General features: G+C 36.3%; 1 protein-coding gene across 1 annotated transcript in view; it reads left to right on the top strand.

Moving 5' to 3' along the window:
• The window catches only part of LOC140235881 (uncharacterized), a 38,626-nt gene that overhangs the window by 11,487 nt on the left and 713 nt on the right, over positions 1 to 26,426 (top strand). The window contains exons 3-8 of the mRNA XM_072315875.1: positions 1,247 to 1,588; positions 2,330 to 2,455; positions 2,958 to 3,044; positions 6,156 to 7,735; positions 8,998 to 9,159; positions 16,168 to 16,350. Coding sequence (XP_072171976.1) covers positions 1,247 to 1,588; positions 2,330 to 2,455; positions 2,958 to 3,044; positions 6,156 to 7,735; positions 8,998 to 9,159; positions 16,168 to 16,350 — 2,480 coding nt within the window. The remainder of the gene's footprint in view (positions 1 to 1,246; positions 1,589 to 2,329; positions 2,456 to 2,957; positions 3,045 to 6,155; positions 7,736 to 8,997; positions 9,160 to 16,167; positions 16,351 to 26,426) is intronic.

Below are 26,426 nucleotides of genomic sequence, written 5' to 3'. Positions count from 1 at the left end.
AGCAGCATTTCTTAGATTTCGACTAGGTGTTGAAATGTTTGGCCATTTGATACTCATAAGCATTTCAGGAAAGCTAAAGAGAATACATGTTTCATGATTTATGACCAAGCAGAAAAAAAAAAAAAGAAGAAAAGAAAACAAGGAATGTTGTGGTTGTAAAGTTTTGCGCGTATACGCACATGCTTGTTCCGAGCAGGTAGTGGATCTATATTTAGACTTAGCCTACGCTCAAGAAAGGTTTTGATAAGGCTCATTAAGTCTGAGCTTGTTTATGTGAAGAATCCACTTTAGTGTATGAACACACAACTGTGCATTTTTATGTATCGTGTTTCGGAACATGTTTGTAACGACTGTTTGCAGTTTGACTGGAAAGTTCTTCCATAACTTCCCGTCTTAAGGGGGGAGATGTGATGCGCCTTGAACAAGGCTAATACCAATAAAGAGGTCCGCAGCAAGTTATCGCTCTCAGATCAAGACATGGCTTCCCAATCGTGGTTTGGGTGCGATCTGCCAGGAATGGAGCGGAACATTTGATTGTCATGATGTGGTGATTGGGTTGAGTCGTGACACTATACATCATTTTAAAGCTTAGAGTCTGCTCTTTTAGGATCTGTGGACAGTTATTGTGTGAACTTTCTGTATAAAACAGTCATGAATAATGTTTATATACAAATTATATTAAGTTTTTTTTTCCTAAAAAAATAGTTTCTACAAAGGCGTTACCATAGTAACCACTAAGTTTAAAACAAAGTTCGACTTTTGATAACTGAGATTTCTATGACGAACAAAATTTTCACTTGTAAAAGACATACTCAGACAGGTTCAGTCACTTGTCTTACATTTGCATTTCGCATAATTTGAAACTTGTTTATTTTTTACTAGGTTTATATCTGCACTATGAATAATGATTTTTTTCTTTTCGTTCCATTTTGTTACGCTGTTCCTTTTTATGTTTATCCTATTACTTGATAATCTTTAGGTATACTTTAGGTATATAAAGCTATATAAATGTAAAGAGGTGAGTTTTGTCTACTTTGTGTTATCATCCAATTGTCATGCTTGTGGTTCTCATGTGAGCATTTTTCAGGTTGTAGTCTCATTTGTAAAATGGCAAATCCAAAGAAAAAAAAATACAAAAGCGGAAACAACTCTTTGTTACATCTTCGTATGTCAGTTATTTGCCAAGTAAAGATTAGGATACGTATAACATATACGTCCTTTCAAAATGATTTTCTTATTTTCCTAGCGATGGCATCAGGACATATGATTAAGGAGTGTGCTGACAGAAGTCAATCTCGTCAAAGCCGGTGTACATATCAATTTCCCTTCAACACCCCTTTTATAAATTTTACTTGTGCCGTGAGTGGATTCAAACCTAACATTTCCATGCTATGGACTGAGGAGTTGGGAAAGAGACTGAATTCTGTGGTTTCACAACAGAACACACTTTCTGACGGCACATACGAGAGGTTCGAGACAATTGCTGTTTCACCCAATCGCGGGACAGAGCAAACCTTCATGTGCGTTGCTGCCGGTGACTCGCTGAATGGAACGTCGACTCGAGAAATCACAGTTCTGCCTTTATCAGGTTCTTGAATTGTTGCCAATTTTAAGTTTCTGAATGATAGTTGGCAAATATTACTTAAAACAATGTTCTTGTTAAAATTTGTAACGTGGAAGTATAATTCGCTCATTCATATTTTGAGCAAAGTAACCTTTCCGCACAAAAGTGTCTATTTTACTGGTCTCCAATTTACTATTAAAAAAAAGATGCATTCAAGAGAAATGTTTGCCAATTACCAAGAATACAAAGTAGGAGGACAAGAAGAGAACAAAGAAGAAGAAGAAACCTACTTTTTTGTTTTGTTTTGTTTTGTTTTGTTTTTGTTTTGTTCTTTTGCCTATGAAGTGTAGGCCTTGTTTGCCTAGTGCCGGTCTCTTGACCTTTTTGACAGGCTGTATGACAAGTCAGCTATGTGACTCATGGACCTGGACTTTTTATCAGTATCGAGCTCTTTGGCCATATATGACTCACAGGTGTCGGTCTGATAGGATCATTAAATTATAAGTGTGTCCTTTGAGTAATGTTGTCATCATAGTGATGATATATGTTCAGGCAATCAACCACTTTGTTTTCATTATCAAACATATTCTTTCACACACACACACACACACAGACACACACAGACACACACACACACTCAAACACTATAATAAAGTATTAACTTTGTATTGTGTATCTAAGTATTCATTATGTGCTTATTTTACTGTCTTCTAAATGAAGTAATGAATGAAAACGTGTTTGATTTGTGTCTTTACCAACTTTCAGGAAAACGTGTTAATTCTGGTCTCATCATTGGACCCACTATTGGTGTGCCTTTTGTCATAGTCATCCTATTTCTCTCTTTTGGGAAATATCTGCAAAGCAAACACCCGGACTACCTACCGCGAAAAGGTATTGGTTTAATTTCTTTAAGGTTAGATATTTGAATTTGTTGCGTTAATGATTAAGCGCGTTTGTGTCTGTGTGTGATATGAGTGTATATGTGTTTGTGCGTATAGGTGTGTATTTCTTTGGTTTTATAACATGGATTTTTCATAATTTTGATACAAACAATACAATTATTACTAATGTCTGTCAACATTACGGGGACCGAAAAGAAAATGTCCCATGTAAGCAGAACTTGCAAATCTATTATCAACGATGATTACTCTACGTTAAGTAGAAGAAATAATATCATTCATGAAGGGTCAATGCATCAGACCAAACATCGAAGCGTAATTTCTAAAAAAAAAAAATGATGATGTTGGCCTGAGAATCTGGTATTGAAAAGAGAGGCAACAAAAAAGGTTTTGAAAATAAGTTGCGCCCCTGGTATACTGCATATATAAAAAAAAAAAAAAAATGCTCATTTATAGTGATGCTCTTGCTGTTATTGATGATGGTAATTTTTCAGGATGTGGCTGGAACCCCTGCTGGCGAAGACCAAACATACCACAGATATTTCATGAGGAAAGTGAATGCTTGAGAGGACCAAACAGAAGTCCAGAGCAATGTCATGAGGAAAGTGACCGCTTGAGGGCATCAAATTCACCAGAGCAATGTCATGAGGAAAGTGATGGCTTGAGAGGACCAAACATGCGGGAGAGATTTCACGAGGAAGAAGAGTTAATGCTGAGTAAGAAAAAAATATGAGATAATCACAATCTTGCGTAGTTGTTTTTAAAAAAGTGCGCTTTTCAATTATCCAAAGTGACTTTAATATTTTCAACATTATGACACCCCATCTCTTTTAACTACATTCTTTGTACAATGATGTAGCTGTACTATGTAATGTAGTTAGTAGAAAGAACGATAAATCGTATTCCAGCCCCCCCCCCCCTCTCTCTCTCTCTCTCTCTCGCCATGTCTATGGGTGTTTATGTACACTCATATTGTAACGAAATTTTGGTATGGAGAGGGCGATCGGTATACTGAGGGTACTTACTTTCCGTTCCTCGTTTACTCTCCTCAAAATCCGTTATGTGGTTGGAAAGCGTGCCTACTGGTAGCTAGTGTACTGGAAAATATGTAATATGTAATTAATTGTAAGTTATTGCGGAACAAGACATATTAGAGTCACAAGTCACAAAGACCACAGGAGGCATCATGGAGTTTGTCCAATTTATTTGTGAAGAAAGTTACTTCCACCACGAAAATTACAACGAAAAACTTATTGATCTACATGATGAAACTCCTAAACGAAAAGCTCCTCAACTAGGCACAAACAAGTCTATTTATACTGAGGTCGCTTGTTAGCGGCCGCCAGAGTGGCCTTCCTGTGATAAAGCAATATGACATTACGGCCAGCTGTCGCCGTCCATCACTACGAGGACGAGTAGTCCATGGGCCAAGACCCGAAAAATGGGTTGTTGGTACCATCTGAGGTGGCACAACCTTTTTGGTGTCAGTTTGTTTGTCGGGCATAGATATGCTTATCAAGCTATGATAGCATTTCCAAATGAGTAGCTTAGTCATAATAAATGAATTGTTACCAATTTGGTCTCGTTTTTATATCCCTATACTTCTGAATCGAAACTAAACCGCTATACAAAGAAGAGCACTGCCTTCTGTATGTCCACAGGTGTTCTGTTGTAAACGCGGTGCGCTTAGTCTTTATTCAAGGCAGCGAAGGAAATATCCAAAGGGTTATGATGTTCACAGCTGTCACGCGGTGCGATTAGTCTTTATCTAGACCAATGTACCGTTATCATATCTAAAGTTCCTCATAAAAGGGATTATCTATACTGTTTTTATACTAAACCTATCAACAAATACATCGATTTTAAACAAAAATCACTCTATTCATTTACAATATCATTCATTATAATGTATCGTAGTGTACCGGTACATTGTTTTTGCATTATCTTATATTGTTGGAGGGAAATAAAGCGACATTGGCGTGGTATCAGCGTTTTCACCGTAGCGTTTTCGCCGGAAAATGATGAATAATTGAAAGATACGGTAAAATTCAAGAAGAATTGCTTTTGTTGTTGTTGTTGTTTTTAGATAAAAAGGATATACACTGTATCATACGCTTTGGATATTCCCTTCGCCGTCTAGAATAAAGACTAAGCGCTGTGGACATCATAACCTTTGGATATTCCCTATGATCGCTGCCTTGAATAAAGACTAAGCGCACCGCGTTTACAATAGATCACCTGTGAACATACCATAGAGCTGTATTTTACAGCTCTATGGAACATACAGAAGACAGTGCTCTTCTTTGTGTAGCGGTTAGTTTCGATTCAGAAGTATAGGGATATAACAACGAGACCAAATTGGTTAAAAATTCATTTGCTATGACTAAGCTACTCATTTGGAAATGCTATCATAGCTTGATAAGCATATCTATGCCCGACAAACAAAATGACACCAAAAAGGTTTTGCCACCTCAGATGGTACCAATATCTGGCCTGGCCCATGGACTAGAGGGCGTGTCCTTACGCGTCCCTGTCCTCACGCGACCCTGTCCTTAGCTGGGGTCGCATACGGACGCGTCCTCTCGTTACGTAAGAGCGAGGTCGCATGCGGCGTCCTTGCTTTTTACGACACGAGGCCACTACTCGCGGACGCGGAAACTGCAGGGTCAGAGAAATCTCGAGGGAAGGTGAGGTGAAAGTGCAAGCGAGCAGAAATGAAAAGATATCGTGGGGGAGAAATAATAGTCAGCAGAAAACGAGAAGGAGGGCTACAGGCAGTTGAGACAAGTAAAATTCACGAGAGGACATTCTGAGGAGAAAGTTAAAGGTAGGGAATCCCATTTGCAGGCCTTAAATGAAGAGTTGTATAAATACAGTGGTATGTTGAAGAGAGTATCATTTTAGAAACTCCCATAAAGTATTGAAAGTGGAAGGTATCATTTAGTACATTTTAATTGACCGTTAGATTTTGAATTGAATTTTTTTCGGGGCTCACCGTAAATTCCAGTACATTACTAGGCTACCTTTGCAGACCCATCGCACTGCATGTGTGTCCATCATGTATATTTTGTGAAGAAAGTTCATCAAAACTTACAAACATTTCTATATACATTCTTGCCACACACTCTATATGTTATTACATCAGCTCTTATACTTTTAGATTTGTGTTTATAGATAAAAAATACAGAAGACTGCAACAAAAAGGCTTAAGTGTGGCTGACACACAGAACTACTGAGTAGTTGAGTTTTGTGCATTATTCAAATTGTAGATAACTGTTGACTTCCAAATTTCTCAGCAGTGACCTAAACAAGTCCCCTGAGGTTCATGTTTAATGTTTTGCTGCATTTTGGGAGGTCTGTAAAAGGTATCCCCTACCTTTAAGTAGCAAGGATCGCACGATGACAGAGGCCGATCGTCGAGCAAGGACGAAAAGAACAAGGATAGAGCAGGGACGTGTATCACCAGTCCTCCCTGGATAGAGCGAGGACGAGAAGCAGACATGATATAGAACCTCAGTTTACTTTAAACATTAATATAAATGTAAATCGATACAATACATAAAGATGAATGAATAAAAATGGAATATACAGAACTTATGATGTAAATGCTGTATCATGAATTGTGTCTTAACAGGATTCGTAAGAATATGTTAATAATATCCTCTTTTTAATCATTTTGGTTCTCTTCTTAGAACAATCGCTTACCAAGGCACAAGTACAACAATGCACAGACGATCTGAAGGCATATTACCGTGTGTCACGACGCAAGGTCACGGTGGATCCACTCAACTTTATAGAACGTGTTGAACTGGATGATATCTTTACGAATTTAAGTATAATACACCGAAATAGCAAAAGCAAAAAACTGATAACATACGACGATCTTCTGACAGACTCGGAAAATGGCAATCTTTCAAAGCGCCTCCTGATCCAGGGTGAGGGAGGTGTCGGTAAAACAACACTTTGCGCTAAGATTGCCTGGGACTGGTGCCAAGGAAGGATTCTCCAGGATCTGGACATGGTACTCCTAATACCTCTTCGAGATATCAAGAACGCAACAAGTATTGGTGGTTTTGTCAAAACGTACCTCTCCCATTCAAATACGGCAACAAAGCAAAATATAGATGACTATATTTCAACAAATCTGAGTAGGATTTTCATTATATTTGATGGTTTCGACGAGTTTAACGAAAAAATAAGTAAAACAAGCAGCAGTGAGGTCATTCGCATTCTAGGAACAGAGCAATACAATTCATGCCAAGTAATTGTGACAACACGACCTTGGAGGACAAATGAATTCATGATGGACAAAAGTCTTGCCGAAACTTACACTTTTCTAAACGTCGAAGGATTTAACAAGGAAAATTTATCAACTTATATTAGGAGGTACTTTCGGATTAGAGAGAAGGACAATCTTGCAGAAAGTTTAATCAGTTTTATGCAGGAGAATGATGTCATCCGGTCGAACATGGCCCCGTTTCCTATTTACTGTGCAATGCTTTGCCTCCTGTGGAACGACTTCAGTGAAGAAAGGCGAAGAGAAATGCAAAAATTGCGCACTTTCTCTCAGATCTTTGGAGAAATGATATTTTTCCTGAAAGAACACTACGCATCAAAAATTTGTGAAAATCTAGAGAATCAGAACATTGTTGAACATTTAAAGGAAGCTGGTAGGGCAATTCAAGAAATAAGTGAGATAGCGTTAGAGGGTTTATTTGACAGGAATCTCTCATTTCCTGAAGAACAATTCAGAGAGTGTCATGATGCCATGGTCACATGCTGTAGAGTGGGTGTTTTGACTATAGAAAAAGATGTCATCCCAAGGGAACGTCGGCGCGATGTCAACATTTCATCCTTGGTTACATCAACTGTTTCCTTTCCCCACAAACTGTTTCAAGAATATATTGCAGGGGTATATATAGAATATTTATTCGACAATGACCGTGCTAAGTACGACGAGGTGAAAAACGAATTGCTTAGTCGACCTAAGGAGTTTCGCTACGTACTCTACTTCACCTCAGCTTCAGGGAATGAAGTCGGCCTTGATATCATCAAAGGCCTGTTAAACTGTAATATCGATAATCTTTTATCTCTTTCATCCCTTGTCGATGAGTATCAAAAACGTGATTTCTGTGTTGACGCTGCGTTTGAATGTCATACTGAGGAGGCAGCAAGGGCAGTGGGAGAACGATGGCATGAATACAGACTAACGTCCTATTCACCAGAACACTTAGTGTCAGGAGTGGTGTTCATGGTGCGCTATAACCAAGTGGTGAGTGATACAACTTGAATATTGGTATGAAATATTTCAGAAAATATTATGTCGAACGAAAATAACATTCCTTGTGTGTGTTTGTGTGTGTGTTTCCCCTGTGTGAATTTGAGTGCATAATCTACAACCTCAACAGCTTTATTAACATTCTTTTTAGACCTGGAACTGGCCCTATTATATAGGGAAATCGTTTTTATATACAATTTTCTGTGCAATTGTATTAACGTTTTAAGTATTATTGTTATGTAAAATAATTGCCCTCCTCGCATGATACATTATGATGACTTAATGTGTAAGTTTAATCTGGCTTGCCATGGCACTTATTTCATGTCTTGTTATTAATCAGAACGTTTGGTGGTAAATTGTATGAAACGTTTTTCGTCGTAGCTTTTAGAAAAAAAAATGTTATGAGGAGTCAAGCAAAATATTCTTATTGCAAAATAATTGGACTACACGGAGTTTCAACGTCTACTAAAATGAGACCCCTTTGAGAGAGTTGCAGTTGTCAAACTGCCCTTTATAGTAAACATCCAACTTTGGCTATAACGCCGTGCTATATTAAAGGGTGTGTACAGTTCTGGTCGAGGTGAGGATTTAGCTTTTAACGTTTTGCGAGATATTCAGAAACCACTCTATGAGATGTCAAGGAGCATGCAGTTCTAAGGGGTATCAAAAGTTTATTCGATGAAAATCGGTTTTGAAATGGCCGAGATATCCAAAAACAAGGTGAAACAAAGAGATCCTAATAAAGTTGTGGCATGTCGCCTTTTGTTATTAGCACTTTTTTTGGATATCTCAGCCATTTGAAAACCAATTTTCATCAAATAAACGTTGAATCCTTCTTAAAATTACATGCTTTTTCATATTTCATAAGAGGCTTTTCATTATCTCACTTAGGAATGTTCAAAACATGAATACCCACCTCAACCAGTACTGTACAGTCCCTTTAAAGGGAGATGTCAAACTGAGTATCGTGTATAGTGTTTTGAACATACAGCTACGTAGGGCACCTAACACGAGTATTGATGTAATGCAATCATATTCATCGCCCCTCTACCTTTCTCATCAAACTGAAAATGCATTCTTTCCTTCCCGAGTTGTGATTAGTGAAATGACGATATGAGTAGAACCTGTATAGAATGATCCTCTTTTTTTTTTCTCTGTGAGTTTCAAACCTCCAGTCAACTGCGAGTACTTTATCAACCTTATTTTTCTGAGAATAATTTATTTCCTCTACTGTCAATTCATGTTCGTTCTATCAGCAATCGCTAAATATGGACGAAATGAAGTGCGGAAGAACTGTGTCACGTGACTTGGCGGAGGGCATGTGCTCCAGCAGTGTACTCCGTAAAGTACGACTAATTGACTCACAATTTCACGTGGAATTCTACAAGATCCTCCGAGCAGAGGCTTCAAACTGTCTGGTAAGAAATTTCATGTATTATCATGATCTACAACACATGGCATTATGTACAGACTACAGATGAAGTGTTACTAAGATATTTCAAAGAGGAAATACATTAAATGGATGATAATAAGAAATGTAAAGAAAACAATCTTAGGTGTGAGCAATGTTTCTTTGCAGAAAAAAAAAATCTTCACGAACAAAGAATCCAAGTTACATCTGAAAACATATACTGATCATGTTATAGTAGGTGTTTCAAAATATATATCTGAAGAGTTTGTTTGCAAAAACCGATAAGTCCATTTTTGAAGATTTGGAAGGACGGTCTCTGTGATAAAGTATAATAAATAATACCTTTTAAATGATATATTGGTCACTACGGTACATTTTTGAAGTTATGGTCAAAAGAAGCAAAAATTTTCTTATTATTCTCTTTATTTTTCTTGACCTTTAATTGCAAATATCTCCATTTGGCAAATATGGACTTATCGGTTTTTGCGAACAAACCCTTCATATATATATATATATATATATATATATATATATATATATATTGTGACCATTAAGAGGGAAAATCCTTAACCACTCACGAAGAACATAATGCGATCTAAATTATAGTATGCAAGTTTGAGTGAAATCAAGGTCAACTTGTATAGAATAGAAACATCGTTAAAAAATATATGGAATGTTTCTAGATATGAATTTCACCGCAAAAGTGATGTTGAGGGCATCATAAATCAACACAAATCGACATGCATTTAGATTTCAGGGGCCTTTAAGGTGAAGGATTGTCCCCATTTTTGGCTGCAGCTCTTCAACTCTCCCTCCCCCCCCCAAAAAAAAAAAAAGAAATGCGCTCGAAGTATCCCGGTAAACTATGGCTATATATGTAGTCACTTCCTGTAGACGCAAAAGGCAACACAGAAACAAGGCTGCAATAATATATTATGGTCAATAGAAAGGCGCACCTGGCATCCTTTTCAATGCCATCGTCTTTATCGTCAACTAAGCTTGTTATTAGAATTAATTGAGTAATATGTTGTTTTCCCATCTTCTTTGTGACCAACAGCAATAAGCCCTCAACATATTCTTGTCCTCGCTATTCTGCTGAATATCTTTGCAAAGACATACACGAAGTGGATACTATAAGATTAAATCTACTTTATTCATTTGCGTAACGAATGACAATCATCCAGCAAAGTCAATGCAAACCCGGTAATTGTTATGCAGGGTTCTAGAGGAGCCTTTACAGGGATTTTCACTCAGTATAAAGCTGCTACAAAGATGGGGAGGAAGGAAGGCTTTTGTTAGATCCGGCGTCCGGGGACATGTAGGTGAAGGTACCTCTCCATCTAAGAGTGCACACAAAGTTGACAATTACATTCGAAACGCCTGACATATATTCCGCCTTAAAGCATTACTTCAGGCATATTATTACATAGCGACGAATGAACCCCATCATGATTGTGCACATAATTTATAGGCGATTGTTTACTATCATGATTAGGACAATGGATGTTCTACTACAATGGGAAGTTACATCAGAAACCGAATGGATTATGACGTGCAGTGAGTATTTCTTGCGGCAATCATGCATGGGTAAATACCTCTTGTCGAAATGGAAACTAAATCCTAGCCTCGCCACAGTGTCCGTGTAGAAGTGAATGAGTGAAAAATAATTCCCCCCACCCCCACTTACCCCAAATGAAAGGCAGAGTTCAAAGCCTGACGTTAATGGCGAACGATAAAGTCAATATTAAACCGATGGGCGTTTATAAGGCAATCCAGGGATAAGACAATAATATGCACAAAGTGTCCGTTTTGGAACTAAGTCACTTGGCAAATAGTAATAAAAATGACTTTCGTATGGGGGACTTTGATTAAAAAAAAAAAAGAAATGTAAACGCAATCACCTTTTATCATTTTTTAGTATTTATTTTCCGTATAAAAACAACAACAAAACAATAATCGTACAGTCAACAGAATGATTTTTTTTTTTTTTTTAAATACGGCTGGATTGCCCTACTCAGCTGTGCCTACACGATACAGCTGTTCTACCGAGGGGTCCAGGAACAGAGTAAATTATAAATGCAGTAGAAAACATTGAATGAGAAAAACAAAAACCCCAAATCAAAAAAAAAAAAAAAATAAACATTAGTATAACTTTACAACGATTTCTATAAAAAAAAAAATGGAGCAAGAATTATGCCTAAGTACCTCCCCAATCTCCCACCCTATTTTGTAAGCTTGATATTTATCTTAATAACATATGAACATTAAGAAAAGGGAATACAAATAACAGGTACAGTTTATTTTATGGCCACATTTAAATCAAAGGTATTTCAGAATAACATTAATAATTTTATTAAAACTGGTTACACTCAAACATCCCTTGGGCTCTGAAGGTAATTTATTGTAACTGAAAGCACCTCTGTACGAAGACATTCTCCGACAATATTCGGTCCTGGGTTTTGGCAGTGAGAGGGTACCATTTGAGCGGAGAGAGTGATTTCGAGACATAAAGTTAAATGATTCTTTAAGATATGGGGCACTGTACATGTAGTCATGGAGACATTTGGAAACCATGGAATTTAAATGCTTTTTGCGTCTTACGTTTAAAAAATCCCAGTTTAGAATTTGATGAATTTCATGGTTTGATACGTGCTTATATGGATTTATCCCAAGAATTATCCTACCCGCCCTATTTTGTAACTTTTCTATTTGCGAAGTATAATTTCAGCGAGGCCAAGTCATAAATGAAATCGGCATAATCAAACAGAGGGAGTATAAGAGAATTATAATGATAGTTTTAAGCATATTTCATTAACAATATGACGAAGTCGACTAAAATATTTTACAAGTTTACCAGCTTTACCAAGTAATGATGTGAACATCCCACTTTAATTGCTGGTCAAGTGTAACTCCAAGGTACTTAACTGTTTCTTTGTGTTTGGTCGCCTGCCCGCATAACTTTATGCGAAGGGCATTGCGGCGTGATAAAAAAGAGCGAGAACCAGTGAAAAAAAAACCCTCAGTCTTTTGGAGATTTAGACTAAGTTTGTTAATGCACATCCAATCATGATATTCTTTTTCAGATCGTTGTTTAGAACGTTTTCAATATGGATAGGGTCATTATGTGACAAGTGAATGCGACAATTCTTTACTTGACTGATAATGTCATTAATATAAATCACAAAAAGAACTGGCCCTAGGATAGAGCACTGTGGGATACCATGGAGTATATCTGAAAAAAAAAATTGACATAGAAGAATTTAAAAACCAAGCAAGACAAGCGTCAGAAAAACCCCATTCGCTTTAGCTTTTGCAACATAATGAAAGGATCCACCGTATCGAACGCTTTCTTCAAATCAATGAAGATGTGTAAAGACCTCTGTCGATGGCGACCAAAGAGCCATCCGTGACTTTTAGCAAAGCAGTGGTGGTAGAATGTTTCTCTCGAAAGCCTGACTCTGCTGTAGATAGCAGATCGTTTGTTTTTAAATAACTTGTAAGCTGCTTTTGTACTATTATGTTCAAGATCTTTTGAAACACAGGGTAAAATCGCAATGGGGCGATAATTTGTAGGACAAGATTTATCACCTGACTTGAATAAAGGAATGAGTTTGGTCATTTTCCACTGAATGGGGTTGATTGATTTATTTTATTTCTAAATTTCTTTGTCATATATAAATGAAATACAAAGTCAATTGAACAAACTAATTGAATACAGTGTAATTTGAATCTTGCAGTTAAAACAAATGACTACTTCAAATATTTTACTTTTTCCCCTTACACGATGCAAAATAGAACTAAACAAACTATTTGTGCATACATTTATGCAAACATACGTTACAGTATATTTATTGCTCAAAAACAAATTATGCGATTATTCTTGATGCACAGAATTCAGGAGACCATCATCATAAGCAAACGCTGACGAGGACAATAGCCTCAGAAATTATTGTCTATGTAGAATACAACATTAAGAATATAACATATAAATTACAACTTACTGAGTGGCGATAAAGAGAAAGAAAGAGAAGAATGAGGGGACAAATTGCAGTGATGCATTGTGCAAGATGTGAAGTGTTTGAAAAAAAAAAAACAATTTATATGCGTTCTTTTCTGATGCTTTAGGAACGATAGCTTGTGCGTTTACGACACGTGGTAGCGTTATCATTATAAGAAGTGTAATATCAGGAAAACAGAAATAACAACATATGTTCAGCGGATTCTCTGACTACAAAATCAAATTTGGAAACATTGATGCTCTTGGGATACCAATGTGAAAAACTTCACTTTTAGAGAACAACCAACACTGTTGGCAGCAACTCGATACCATAGCACAACAGAAAGATGAGAGCGGGGAGAAACATTTTTCTTTTTATCTCATCGTAACATGCATCGTCGATGTTCCACACGTTTTTCAATTATGCAAAAGAAGAGCAAGTTACAAGTAAGTAAGTGTGATATCTTTTATTCGTAGTATTTCTAATCTCTTGTTTTGATAGTCATTTGCAGGTTAAGTATCTCGCCATCAAGTAGAATGGTATTTTAATTTGTAATTAACTACAGTCAAACCTGTCTTAGCGGCCAACTATCTATGGCGAACACCTGCTTTATAGCGGTCACTGAAAATCCCCCGCACGAAATTTCTTTATGAGAGTCTTTATATAGCGGTCACCTGCCTAACGCGACCAGTGGCCAAAAAAAAAAAAAAAAAAAAATATATATATATATATATATATATATATATATATATATATATATAGCTGAACCGTTGAATCAGCCGTGAGTATACTTTGGCTTTCTTTTTCATTGCGTACATTCTACCGAGTCCTATCTCAGTCACAACCACACAGACATGATTGACAAAATTAATGCAGCTCTTTGTCGTGAAAAGCCGTCTTTTGAATACCGCTAATTTGACACGTTTGACTAGAACTAGGCTCTAGTAATGTCGCTCTAAATAAATGCTACAAAGACAAAGACAGCTCGTAATAACATCGTAGAATTTGAACAAGATTAAAATACCTTTGAATAAATAGGTCACTTGTCTGGGTATTGTGTGTTGCTTATGTCAGTTTCGCACATTATTAATCCCTCACATTCATTCGTGAACGCCTTTCATGTAAACCGGCACGAACCAGTGCGGTTTCTCAGGCCCGAAATGTTGTTTTAGAAATCAAAAGAACAGAAATAGGAAAAAAAACCCCAACAACAACAACAACCAGAACACAATAAAATGAAGCAAAGTGTACACACACACACACACACACACACACACACACACATTCCATATAATAGCTGCACATGCAAACTAATTTGCTTGTGGTTTTTGCTTGAATAACACGCGGTATTTTATGCTATAATACAATGCAAGTGTTGACATTAAAAATGGCCACAGACCTGTCTATAGCGGCCACTTTTGTTGTTTCTGTTGGATGGCCCATGTAGACGGGTTTGACTGCATCTGTAACAACATATCATACTCAGCAAGATAATTTATTTCGCCATAACGACATATACTATCTCGTGAGGTCGAGTTGACTGTCATGTACCAGTACAGACGACATTCACATTTTGTGAAGGGTACTTGTTGAAAGAGTGTAAGTGCCTCTGCAGGTGTACACGTGTGAATGCATTTGGAAACAACTTTTGTACAGCAAGATAAATTTTACGTCACCATGACAATTTTTCTTTTTCAGGAAGCAGACTTGGAAGATGATTTGTATGTCATCACAACAGCATCAGTTTTCGGAAGTCACTTTTAGCAAGATACGTCAGGCAGCCATATCGACATAATATACTTTTTTAAAGAAGATGACCTGGCATGATGAACTGCTTGAATAACAATGATAGTTTATTAGATTTATATACCATGCACCCAGATCGAACCTTGCTAGGGAGCAGCGCACTGTACGAGTTTGACTGCAGTTACAGACAGACAGTTAAGTGATCAATGTACAGCGTGAGGGCGCTATTATGTGGGAGTTACTTCATATGGAGACAAACATTGTAGATGTAGTAGAAGGAAGGAAATTAGAAATGTTGCTTTATTGCTCTCTTCCTTTGATGCACTGGTTATCTGCTCGAAATTTTTTGTTTCTCTTGAAAAACAATTTTGATGTTCTCGTTCTATTGTATGCATCACACTTTTTTCAGTTAAAGTCGGGGATCCCGATTAATTCGGTATAATACGATGCTTCGAATAACGAAATGTAATAAATCAGGCAGTACGTTGTATCCTGTTTGCATTTCATAGCTACATTACAGTGTTAAATTGTCCACTAACAATATATTCCTCTTGATTAGGCAACAATAATGTTCAATAACAATGTTCAACAAATGTTATTTCCTTTGGAGAATGCCTTCATAAGATATGGCGCGACTTTACTCCTCTTACATGTCTTGTTATTGTTCAAGGACTTGTTACTGTAACTTTGCGACTATTTCGTCCAGTTTTGTCCCGCCTTTTTTAGTGCACACGGGTCATCTTATCTTTTTAACAATTTCACCCATTATTCATTATGTTTTATAATATCATTTTTACTTTGATTCACTCGGTGTACATGTGGATCGTTAGGGTGGCAATACATGCATTGGTCCGAACCTGACCAAGAACGGTAGAAAAGCAAGTGATGTTAACTGCCATTAAGTATGAGGATCACGGACTGTAGGGAATGACGAAGCCATCTTTCATCCACTGACTCCGCTGGTAGGGTTTGTTCACTCCTAGGCCTATGTGTAAAAGGAGAGTACATTATACTGCTTCCAATAAATTTGTTATTTATTCTTATCGAAACATAATCATATGGCGTGTTGATTAAGTAGAAAAAAAATAATATGGCTTGATCTTACGTCCATAGCTTGAAAATGTCCGCACATTACATCATATGATGGTCTTCGATCCACCTCTACAATGGTCTCTTTCCTTCGTGTTCAATTATTCCTCCTTCCAATTTTCACGCCACTCCATTAATCTCTCTTTTTTAGTTTCACATTTCGAATCCGTTATTCTTTTCAGATTGAAGATCTGGAATTCGATCTTAGCAGCAGTGATGATGATATCCTAAATCAGTCCTCGGTGAGAGAAGATTTAGCCCAATGGGTGTGTGCTATGCCTCGTCTTTCCAAGTTCACCCTGGTGTACCCCTACTTGCCCGGTAGTTTCTTCTCAACAGCAGCCACCTTAGCATCATCATGTCAGGTAGGTAGTATTTGACTATAATTGATATGAGTCATGTAGTGTTGGGAGAGGACTGCATTTTTCTTTTTCGAGAAGTGAAATAAAGAACCGGCATTGTAGGGTAGTAAAGAGACTCCTTGAGGAAATCAATCCTATTTTACTTGATATTGACATAACATTATTTGTAACTTCAATCCTCCTCAGCATTATGACATTCAATGCATGAACGAAAGCATAGGTATGAACACTTTTCATGCACTGACAAATGTATGGAAATCGAGTGCAATGCGTTTCTTCCGTTATCCGGTTGGGCTTTACACATAAAATATTTTCTTTACTGACGATACAATGTTTCTCTCCGATAAGTGTGATTACAGTGCACTCCCGTTATAACGAAATGCTCGGGACCGGCAGTTTTCTTACCCAAGTTGTAAAACTCGCTATGCTATGTTGACTTCTTTGTTACAGTTAAAGGTACATTCGAATGGCAGGAAGGAACTTTAGCGGCATTGTCAACTTTTCATGATCCATAACTGAATTATTTCTGACTGCACCAGTCTTTTGACTAAGAACTCGTAACTAATTGTTATTGCATAAAGTTTTCATACAGTGAAAACTATCAAACAAAGCAACCAATTTATATGATGCAGTGATAAACTGTTGTTATACCGATGTCTTTTGCATATCATGTAATTAAGACATCAGTTATGGTTTTATAGTGTTTCTTACTAAAATCAAAATGTTTACCTCTGACATTCGTATGTATTTATTTTCCTTTATTGCATTGTGACTGCACTCTGATTTAAACAGTTGACTACTCTAACATGATAAACTGATACATAATGAAATATTTTCTTTCTCTTGAAGCAACATTTGATGTGGTGCAGTGATGAACGTATTTCCCTCTACATGTACATCCATGTTTATATCGATGCTCTTTGTATATTTCGGAGCTATAGCAATGTACATGAAATCCAAACGTTTGCTTTTAAAGTCAAAATGTTTGACTAATGCATTTAACGCATGTATTTATTCTATACCATCGCATTGTTACTGCTAGGAACAAGCTTAGTTTTAAAACAGATGGCTATCTAAAGAAGAAAAAAGAAAAAAAGAAAATAAATAAATTCAGCCCACTCACTGTATTGTTATTTCCGGAGACAAGCATCATATATTGTAAGATTATAATGTGCGTGCTACTTTATTTATGTATTTTACAACTTGTTCCATCTGTTGGTACAACGGCGAATAATGATCTCGAGGTCGACGCACGACCTGATATGCGGAAGGATCCATTTTAAAGACAAACCTTTCTGGAGAGGTATTTTTACCTCGTTCCGGACTTCTCGCCTTAACCTCTTTTTATCATTCAACCATTGTCAGCAAGATGAATGCAGAATTAGCACTGTGCGCACCAAGAGTATAAACCTAATTTTCTATAGGCATTCACGCTTCAACGAAACACCCATCCCTTTTGTAATTCAATCGGTTGAGCCCACTATTCGCGCCATTTTCCGTTGGCAGTAATCTTGCTTGCTCCGCTCCACTAAAACAACCCCACCCAAGTTGTAACTCGCTATGCTACGTTGATTTGATTTTTTTTTTATTAGTACAATTAAAGGCACATTCGAATGGCAGGAAGGAACCTTAGCGGCATTGTCAACTTTTCATGATCCATAACTGAATTATGTCTGACTGCACCAGTCTTTTGACTAAGAACTCGTAACTAATTGCTATTGTATAAAGTTTTCGTACAGTAAAAATTATCAAACAAAGCAACCATTTTATATGATACAGTGATAAACTGTTGCTATACCGATGTCTTTTGCATATCATGTAATTAAGACATCAGTTATGGTTTTATAGTGTTTCTTACTAAAATCAAAATGTCTACCTCAGACATTAGAGTGTATTTATTTTCCTTTATTGCATTTTGACTGCACTCTGATTTAAACAGATGATTACTCTAACATGATAAACTGATACATAATGAAATATTTTTTTTTCTCGTGAAGCAACATTGATGTGGTGCAGTGATGAATGCATTTCCTTCGACATGTACATCCGTGTTCATATCGATGCTCTTTGTATATTTTGAAGCTATAGCAATGTACATGAAATGGAAATGTTGGAGCTATAGCAATGTACATGAAATGGAATTGTTTGCTGTTAAAGTCCAAATGTTTGACTAATGCATTTAACGCGAGTATTTATTTCATACCACCGCTTTGTTACTGCTAGGAACAAGCTTAGTTTTAAAACAGATGGCCACTTCAAAAAAAAAAAAAAAAAAATCAGCCCACTCACTGTACTGCTTTTCTTCCGGAGACAAGCATCATATATTGTAAGATTATGTAATGTGCGTGCTACTTTATTCATGTATTTTACAATTTGCTTCATCTGTTGGTACAACGGCGAACAATGATTTCGAGGTCGACGCACGACCTACAGTTTGTATTGTTGCAATTTCTGAGTTCACTATTCGCATCCAACAAAGTATTACGTTTCTGTTGATACAGAAACCAACAATGTAAGTGAAGTCGATGTATCACTTGTTTAATTGCTTGTTAGCAAGAATGTTTTTACTGTATAGCCGTCCTACGCTGCTGCGTTATTGTGTGATTACCTTGTCATTGCTTTTGTTATGAATGATTGTTAGTTAAAATAGTTGTTAAGGACTTCAAATTTGAATACCGTACCCTCCCGTTTTCAGTGACCACAGCAGCTATCAATCTGCTGTATCACAACCAGTTCTGCCCAGTTCTTCTCTTCTTTCATGCTTTGCCTTCACAGCTTAATGTCATATCTACCCGTATATCCTACCCTATATAGCTCTCAGATTCTCATCAAATTCTTCCCTCCGGTATCTGCCTTCATATCCTCCCTTTCTTCTCTACCCGCATTATATACACGGCTATACCGAAACCAGATTTCTCTTGTCCACCCCCCCCCCTTCTGGAGTCTGTCTTTATTTCTTCCTCTTTTCTTTCGCCCGATTCCATCTCGACTGATTCTATAATGTCAGACAAGAATATTGTAAAAATGACAAATTCCTTTCAGAAAGGAGGTTGTATTGACATAATGATACTGTTTATTTTTCATTATGTGTAAGCCGCACTACTTGCTAGGTCACCCCTAAAGTGTAGCATATTATTTGAATTTTTGTTTTTGTGTGTCTATGCTCTGCAGTCCTGTAGATCATGTCAATAATTTCATTTCAAGCGCTCCTCTATTGTTTGTTACAGCACAACACGCACCGATGCACCTCATCGTATACACCCCGTGTATACGATGTGCACTACACTTCCCGTTGCACCATGATATGCTGCGATCACGTAATGTTACTCATTGCAAATGGATTCTGATTTTGGAATAGATGACCAACAGCTAGTCAACCACACAAGTCAGTATTTCACTATTAATGAATTTAACAGTCAATTTTTTGTCAATAAGGCAAATCAGATTTGTGCTAATTTTAGTTTAATTCATTTTAATTCAAGGAGTTTGAATAGAAACTTTGAATTGTTTGAATTATTTCTAAATTCTCTCAATGATTTTCCATTTTCCGTTATAGGAATTACCGAAACATGGTTGCACTCCAATTCCCCGGACCTGTTTGGCATTGACAATTACAATTTTATTCGCAATGACAGAAAGCATGGCATAGGAGGTGGGGTTGCCATGTATGTTAATAATCAAATTAAGTTCAGAATTCGAACTGATTTGCATATTCAAGGGGCAGAAAGCTTATTTATTGAAATTTTAAATGACAATGAGAAAAATATTATAGTTGGTACCATTTACCGTCCTCCGCAAAATGATATTCAATCTTTTTTTTGACAATTTCGATCAATGTGCTAATGAAATTCTTGGAGAGAGAAAATCATTTTTTTTTTTTGATGGGAGATTACAATATAGATTTATTACAACCCACCCATTTGCATGACATATTACTTTCCAACTCACTGCATCCCCACATCAATAAACCCACCAGAATAAACAATAACACCCATAGTAAAACATTAATAGATAATATACTGTCTAATGTCATTACTGAAACCTGCACGAACGGCATTCTTTATTCAGACATATCTGATCATCTACCGATTTTTATGATTAAAGACAAATCTGTAACAACCCCAATACCCAAACAATACTTGAAAATGTATAGAAATGAAACACCAAAAAATGTTGATTCATTGAATCAAGATTTATTTGAAGAACAATGGGATGACGTCTTTGAACTCCAAGACGTTGATTCTTCTTATGAATTTTTTTTACAAAAATTATTAGATTATTATGACAAACATATTCCTTTAACTACCAAGAGAAATGGAAGGAAAAGAGCCCGGCAACCCTGGATTACTCAAGGTCTTATATATTCCATTCTTACTCGAAACCGTCTTTATAAGATATCTCTGAGAAAACCCACTCCTGAAAATGTGAAAAGGTATAAAATATATAGAAATAAATTAACTACTTTAATTCGAGTTTCACGTAAATCATATATTTCAAATAAACTCGAATCTAACAAGGATGATAAAAGTGCTCTTTGGCGGACTGCTAATGAAATACTCAAAAAGAAACCTATGGAATGTCCTGATAGTATTACTCATAATGATAATGTTATCACTAATCCTGACCAAATTGCAAATATTTTTAATAATTTTTTTGTTAATGTTGGTCCTTCTTTAGCAGCATCGATTCCCATAAATGATACAAAACATTATAAAGAATATTTACCTAAAAATAATCAAAATTCTTTGTTTTTTACTCCAATTAATGAATCTGAAATTATTGATATTGTTCGACATTTGAAATGTAGTAAATCCTGTGTGCCCGATAATTTGAGGGTGAATTTATTGAAAAAGATAATTTACCCCCTAGCAGCCCCTCTCACCCATATATTCAATCTATCCCTACTTAATGGCAAGTTTCCAGACTCTTTTAAAATCGCCAAAGTTATCCCCATCTATAAAAGAGAAAATCCATTAATGGTGAAAAATTATAGACCCATCTCATTGTTGCCTGTTCTATCGAAAATCTTAGAAAAAGCAGTTTACAAGCGTCTTTACTCGTTTATGATTGGAAATGATATATTGAATACGAATCAGTTTGTTTTTAGGAAAGGATTTTCTACCGATTATGCTATAATCAAATCTGTCGATAATATTGATGCGCTTATTAAAAAAGAACATATAATTGGAGTTTTTATGGATCTTAGTAAGGCATTTGACACTATTGATCATGACATTTTACTTGGAAAATTACAGAATTATGGCGTGAGAGGGATTACTTTGTCATGGTTCAGAAGTTTTCTAAGTCATCGCAAACAATATGTTGCATTTAAATCTAGTCGCTCATTATATTCTAACGTGTCATGTGGTGTCCCTCAGGGATCTATCCTCGGATCCCTACTTTTTTTGATTTACATTAATGACATCACCAATTGCTCCCCTCGTTTGAACTTCATCTTATTTGCAGACGACACTAAAGTTTTTTATTCTCATAAGGATATTGCAACACTGATTGACACACTTAATATGGAATTAGGTAATATTTCGAAATGGTTTAGAAGTAACAAGCTTTCATTGAATATTGATAAAACATGTTTTATACATTTTCATACTCTTCAGTCCCAACCCACCCTTCCCAAAAGTATTTATATTGATGGTATAAACATTGCTGAGAAACACTCAACCAAGTTTCTAGGAGTGACCCTAGATAGCAATTTAACTTGGAATACTCATGTGCAGAATATTACTACAGCAATATCTAAAACAACTGGTGTTTTAAAGAGAATAAAGTATTTGATTAATGATCAAACTTTAATAATGTTATATAACACTTTATTTTTACCATATGTAATGTATTGCAATATTGTATGGGGCAACTGTAGCAAAAGTAAATTAAATACAATTTTTATTCTTCAGAAAAAGGCTCTTCGTATATGCACACACTCAAATTTTTTGGCTCACACCGATCCTATATTTCATCGCCTAAAAACTTTACAAGCCCATGACATACATATATATCTAACTGCTATATTTATGTATAAACACACTCGAAATTTATTACCATTTTTTCATAATGCCTTAGTAACCAATGACCATATTCATTCATACCCAACCCGTCGTTCCCATGATTTTCATTTAAGTAATCCAAAGCTTTTACTTGCTCAAAAATCGATTAGACACCACGGTCCGGATACATGGAACACTCTTCCTGAGGAGTTGAAACAGTGTGCCTCCTTGTTTTCATTTAAAGCAAACTTAAAAAAGCGCATTTTATTACAGTATACTTCAAATACAAATTAAAAACAAATAATTCATATGATTAATGTTGGTCTCCCAAATAGCAACATCGCATACCGTTCCCTCTTTCAGCAAACCAATTCGATTATTCTACATTCCAGCATATCTGCCCTTCTGCACTTTCTAGCACTTGCACGCACATCCACCACCATCACGTTTTTCCCCTGCTATCTTCGCAGCAGAATTTGTATTGTATTGTAGTATTACGAAACTAGTATACGTCCCTACCTTTTCCTCTGGCCGGCCATCCTTTCAAGCTATGCTTACAATGGCGGCCTTCTGCATTATCGCTCCATAATTATAATTGTTGTAATCCTCGCTGCATAGACATGCATACTGTATATTGTATCATTAATTACCTTTTATATCTTTGCTTACGCAAGTCAAACGACTCTGTTTTGAATCTATTTTGTATATTTCCCACATGTTCATGATCATGTGCCTTATGTATATTGATTTGCTGATTGATTTGTTGATTTGCAGAAAATAAAGTATCTATAAAACAAACAGCTTCACAGGCAAACTAATTTGCTTGTGGTTTTTGTTTGAATAGCACGCGGTATTTTATGCTATAATACAATGCAAGTGTTGACATTAAAAATGGCCACAGACCTGTCTATAGCGGCCACTTTTGTTGTTTCCATTGGATGGCCCCTGTAGACGGATTTGACTGTATCTGTAACTACATATCATATTCAGCAAGATAATTCATCTCGCCATAACGACATGACTATCTCGTGAGGTCGAGTTCACTGTATAATTCATGTACAGACGACATTCACATTTTGTGAAGGGTACTTGTTGAAAGAGTGTAAGTGCTTCTGCAGGTGTACACGTGTGCATGCATTTGGAAACGACCTTTGTACAGCAAGATAAATTCTATGTCACCATGACAATTATTCTTTTTCAGGAAGCAGACTTGGAAGATGATTTGTATGTCATCACGGCAGCATGAGTTTTCGGAAGTCATTTTTAGCAAGAAACGTCAGGCAGCCGTATCGAAATAATATACTTTTTTTTTTTAAGAAGTTACCATGGAATGATGAACTGCTTGAATAACAATGATAGTTTATTAGATTTATGTATCAGGAACCCAGATCGAAGCACCAGGGAGCAGCGCACTGTTTGACTGCAGTCACAGACAGACAGAAGTGATCAATGTACAGCGTGAGGGCGCTATTATGTGGGAGTTACTTTATGTGGAGACAAACATTGTAGATGTAGTAGAAGGAAGGAAATCAGAAATGTTGCTTTATTGTTCTCTTCCTTTGATGAACTGGTTATTTGCTCGAAAGTTTTGTTTTTCTTGAAAAACAATTTTGATTTTCTCATTCTATTGTATGCATCACACTTTTTTTCAGTTAAAGTCGGGGAGCCTGGTTAATTCGGAATAACGATATGCAATAAATCAGACAGTACATTGTATCATGCTTGCATTTTATAGCTACATTACAATGTTAAATTGTCCACTAACAATATATTCCTCTTGATTAGGCAGCAATAATGTTCAATAACAATGTTCAACAAATGTTCTTTACTTTGGAGATTACATTCATAAAATATGGCGCGACTTTACTTCTCTTACCTGTCTTGTTACTGTTCAAGGAGACTATTTCGTCCAGTTTCGTCCCAACTTTTTTTTTTGTGCACATCTTATCTTTTTAACAATTTCACCCAGTATATCCATTATGTTTTACGATATCATTTTCACTTTGATTCACTCGGTGTACATGTGGATCGTTATGACTGGCAATACATGCATTTATCCGAACCTGACTAAGAACGGTAGAAAAGCAAATGATGTTAACTGCCATTAAGAAGTATATGAGAATCACGGACTGTAGGGAATGACGAAGCCATCTCTCATCCACTGACTCGTTGGTTCTGTCGATACACTCCTATGTATAAAAAAAAAACAAACAAACAAACGGGGAAGTATATTATGCTGCTTCAAATAACGTCGTTATTAGTGTTATCGCAAAATAATCATATTACTGTGTTGATTAAGTAGAAAAAAAATACAGCTTGATCTTATGTCTATACCTTTAAAATGTGCCACAATACATCATATTGGTAGTCTTCGATCCACCTCTACAATGGTTTCTTTTCTTCGTGTTCAACTATTCCTCTTTGCCATTTTCACACCTTTTCATAAATCTCTGTTTTTAAATTTCACATTTCCATTCTGTTATTTTCTTCAGATTGAAAATCTGGAATTCAGTTTTACCAGCCGTGATGATGATATCCTAAGTCAGTCCTCGGTGGGAGAAGACTTTTCCAAATGGGTGTGTGGTATGCCACGTCTTTCGAAGTTCACTCTCGAATGTCCCTACTTGCCCAATAGTTTCCTCTCAACAGCCGCCACCTTATTATCATCATGCGAGGTATGCCGTTTTTGCTATAATTGATATTAGTCATGTAGTGTTGGGAGAGGACTTTACTTTTTTTTTCGAGAAATGAAAAAAAAAAAACCTGTATGGTAGAATAGTGCAGTGACTCCTTTTAATAGCAAATCAATCCTATTTTACTTGATATTCTTAAGACATTATTGTAACTCGAGTCCTCCTCAGCATTATGGCATTCAATGTACTATGAACGAAAGCATTTGTATAACAAGATAAATTTTATGTCACTATGACCATTACTTGTTTTTTTTTCAGGAAGCAGACTTGGAAGATGTGTATGTCATCATGACAGCATGAGTTTTCGGAAGTCACGTAGCAAGATACGTCAGGCAGCCATATCGACATAATATACTTTTTTAAAGAAGTTGACCTGGCATAATGAAGTGCTTTAATAAGAATGATAGTTTATTATAGATATATATACCAGGCACCCAGATCGAAGCTTGCCAGGGAGCAGCGCACTGTACGAGTTTGACTGCAGTCACAGACAGACAGAAGTGATCAATGTACAGCGTGAGGGCGCTATTATGTGGGAGTTACTTTATGTTGAGACAAACATTGTAGATGTAGTAGAAGGAAGGAAATTAGAAATGTTGCTTTATTGTTCTCTTCCTTTAATTCACTGGCTATTTGCTCGAAAGTTTTGTTTCTCTTGAAAAACAATTTTGATGTTCTCATTCTATTGTATTAATCACACTTTTTTTTTCAGTTGAAGTTGCGGAGCCTGGTTAATTCGGAATAATATGATGATTCGAATAACGATATGTAATAAATCAACCAGTACGTTGTATCATGCTTGCATTTTATAGCTATATTACAATGTTAAATTGTCCACTTACAATATATTCCTCTTGATTAGGCACCAATAATGTTCAATAACAATGTTCAACAAATGTTCTATACTTTGGAGATTGCCTTCATAAAATATGGCGCGACTTTACTCCTCTCACATGTCTTGTTACTGTTCAATGAGACTTTGCTACTATTTCGTCCAGTTTTGTCCCAATTTTTTTTTTTTTTTTTGTGTGTGCACATCTTATCTTTTTAACAATTTCACCTCGTATATCCATTATGTTTTATGATATCATCTTTACTTTGATTCATTCGGTGTACATGTGGATCGTTATGACTGGCAATACATTGCATCGATCCGAACCTGACCAAGAACGGTAGAAAAGCGAGTAATGTTAACTGCCATTAAGTACGAGGATCACGGACTGTAGGGAATGACGAAGCCATCTTTCATCCACTGACTCGTTGGTTCTGTCGATACACTCCTATGTATAAAAACAAACAAACAAACAAGCAAACGTGGGAGTATATTATGCTGCTTCAAATAACGTCGTTATTAGTGTTATCGTAAAATAATCATATTACT

Source organism: Diadema setosum, chromosome 12 (genome assembly GCF_964275005.1).
Source record: "Diadema setosum chromosome 12, eeDiaSeto1, whole genome shotgun sequence".
Lineage (NCBI taxonomy): Eukaryota > Metazoa > Echinodermata > Echinoidea > Diadematoida > Diadematidae > Diadema > Diadema setosum.
This window is presented reverse-complemented; position numbering and strand designations above follow the sequence as displayed.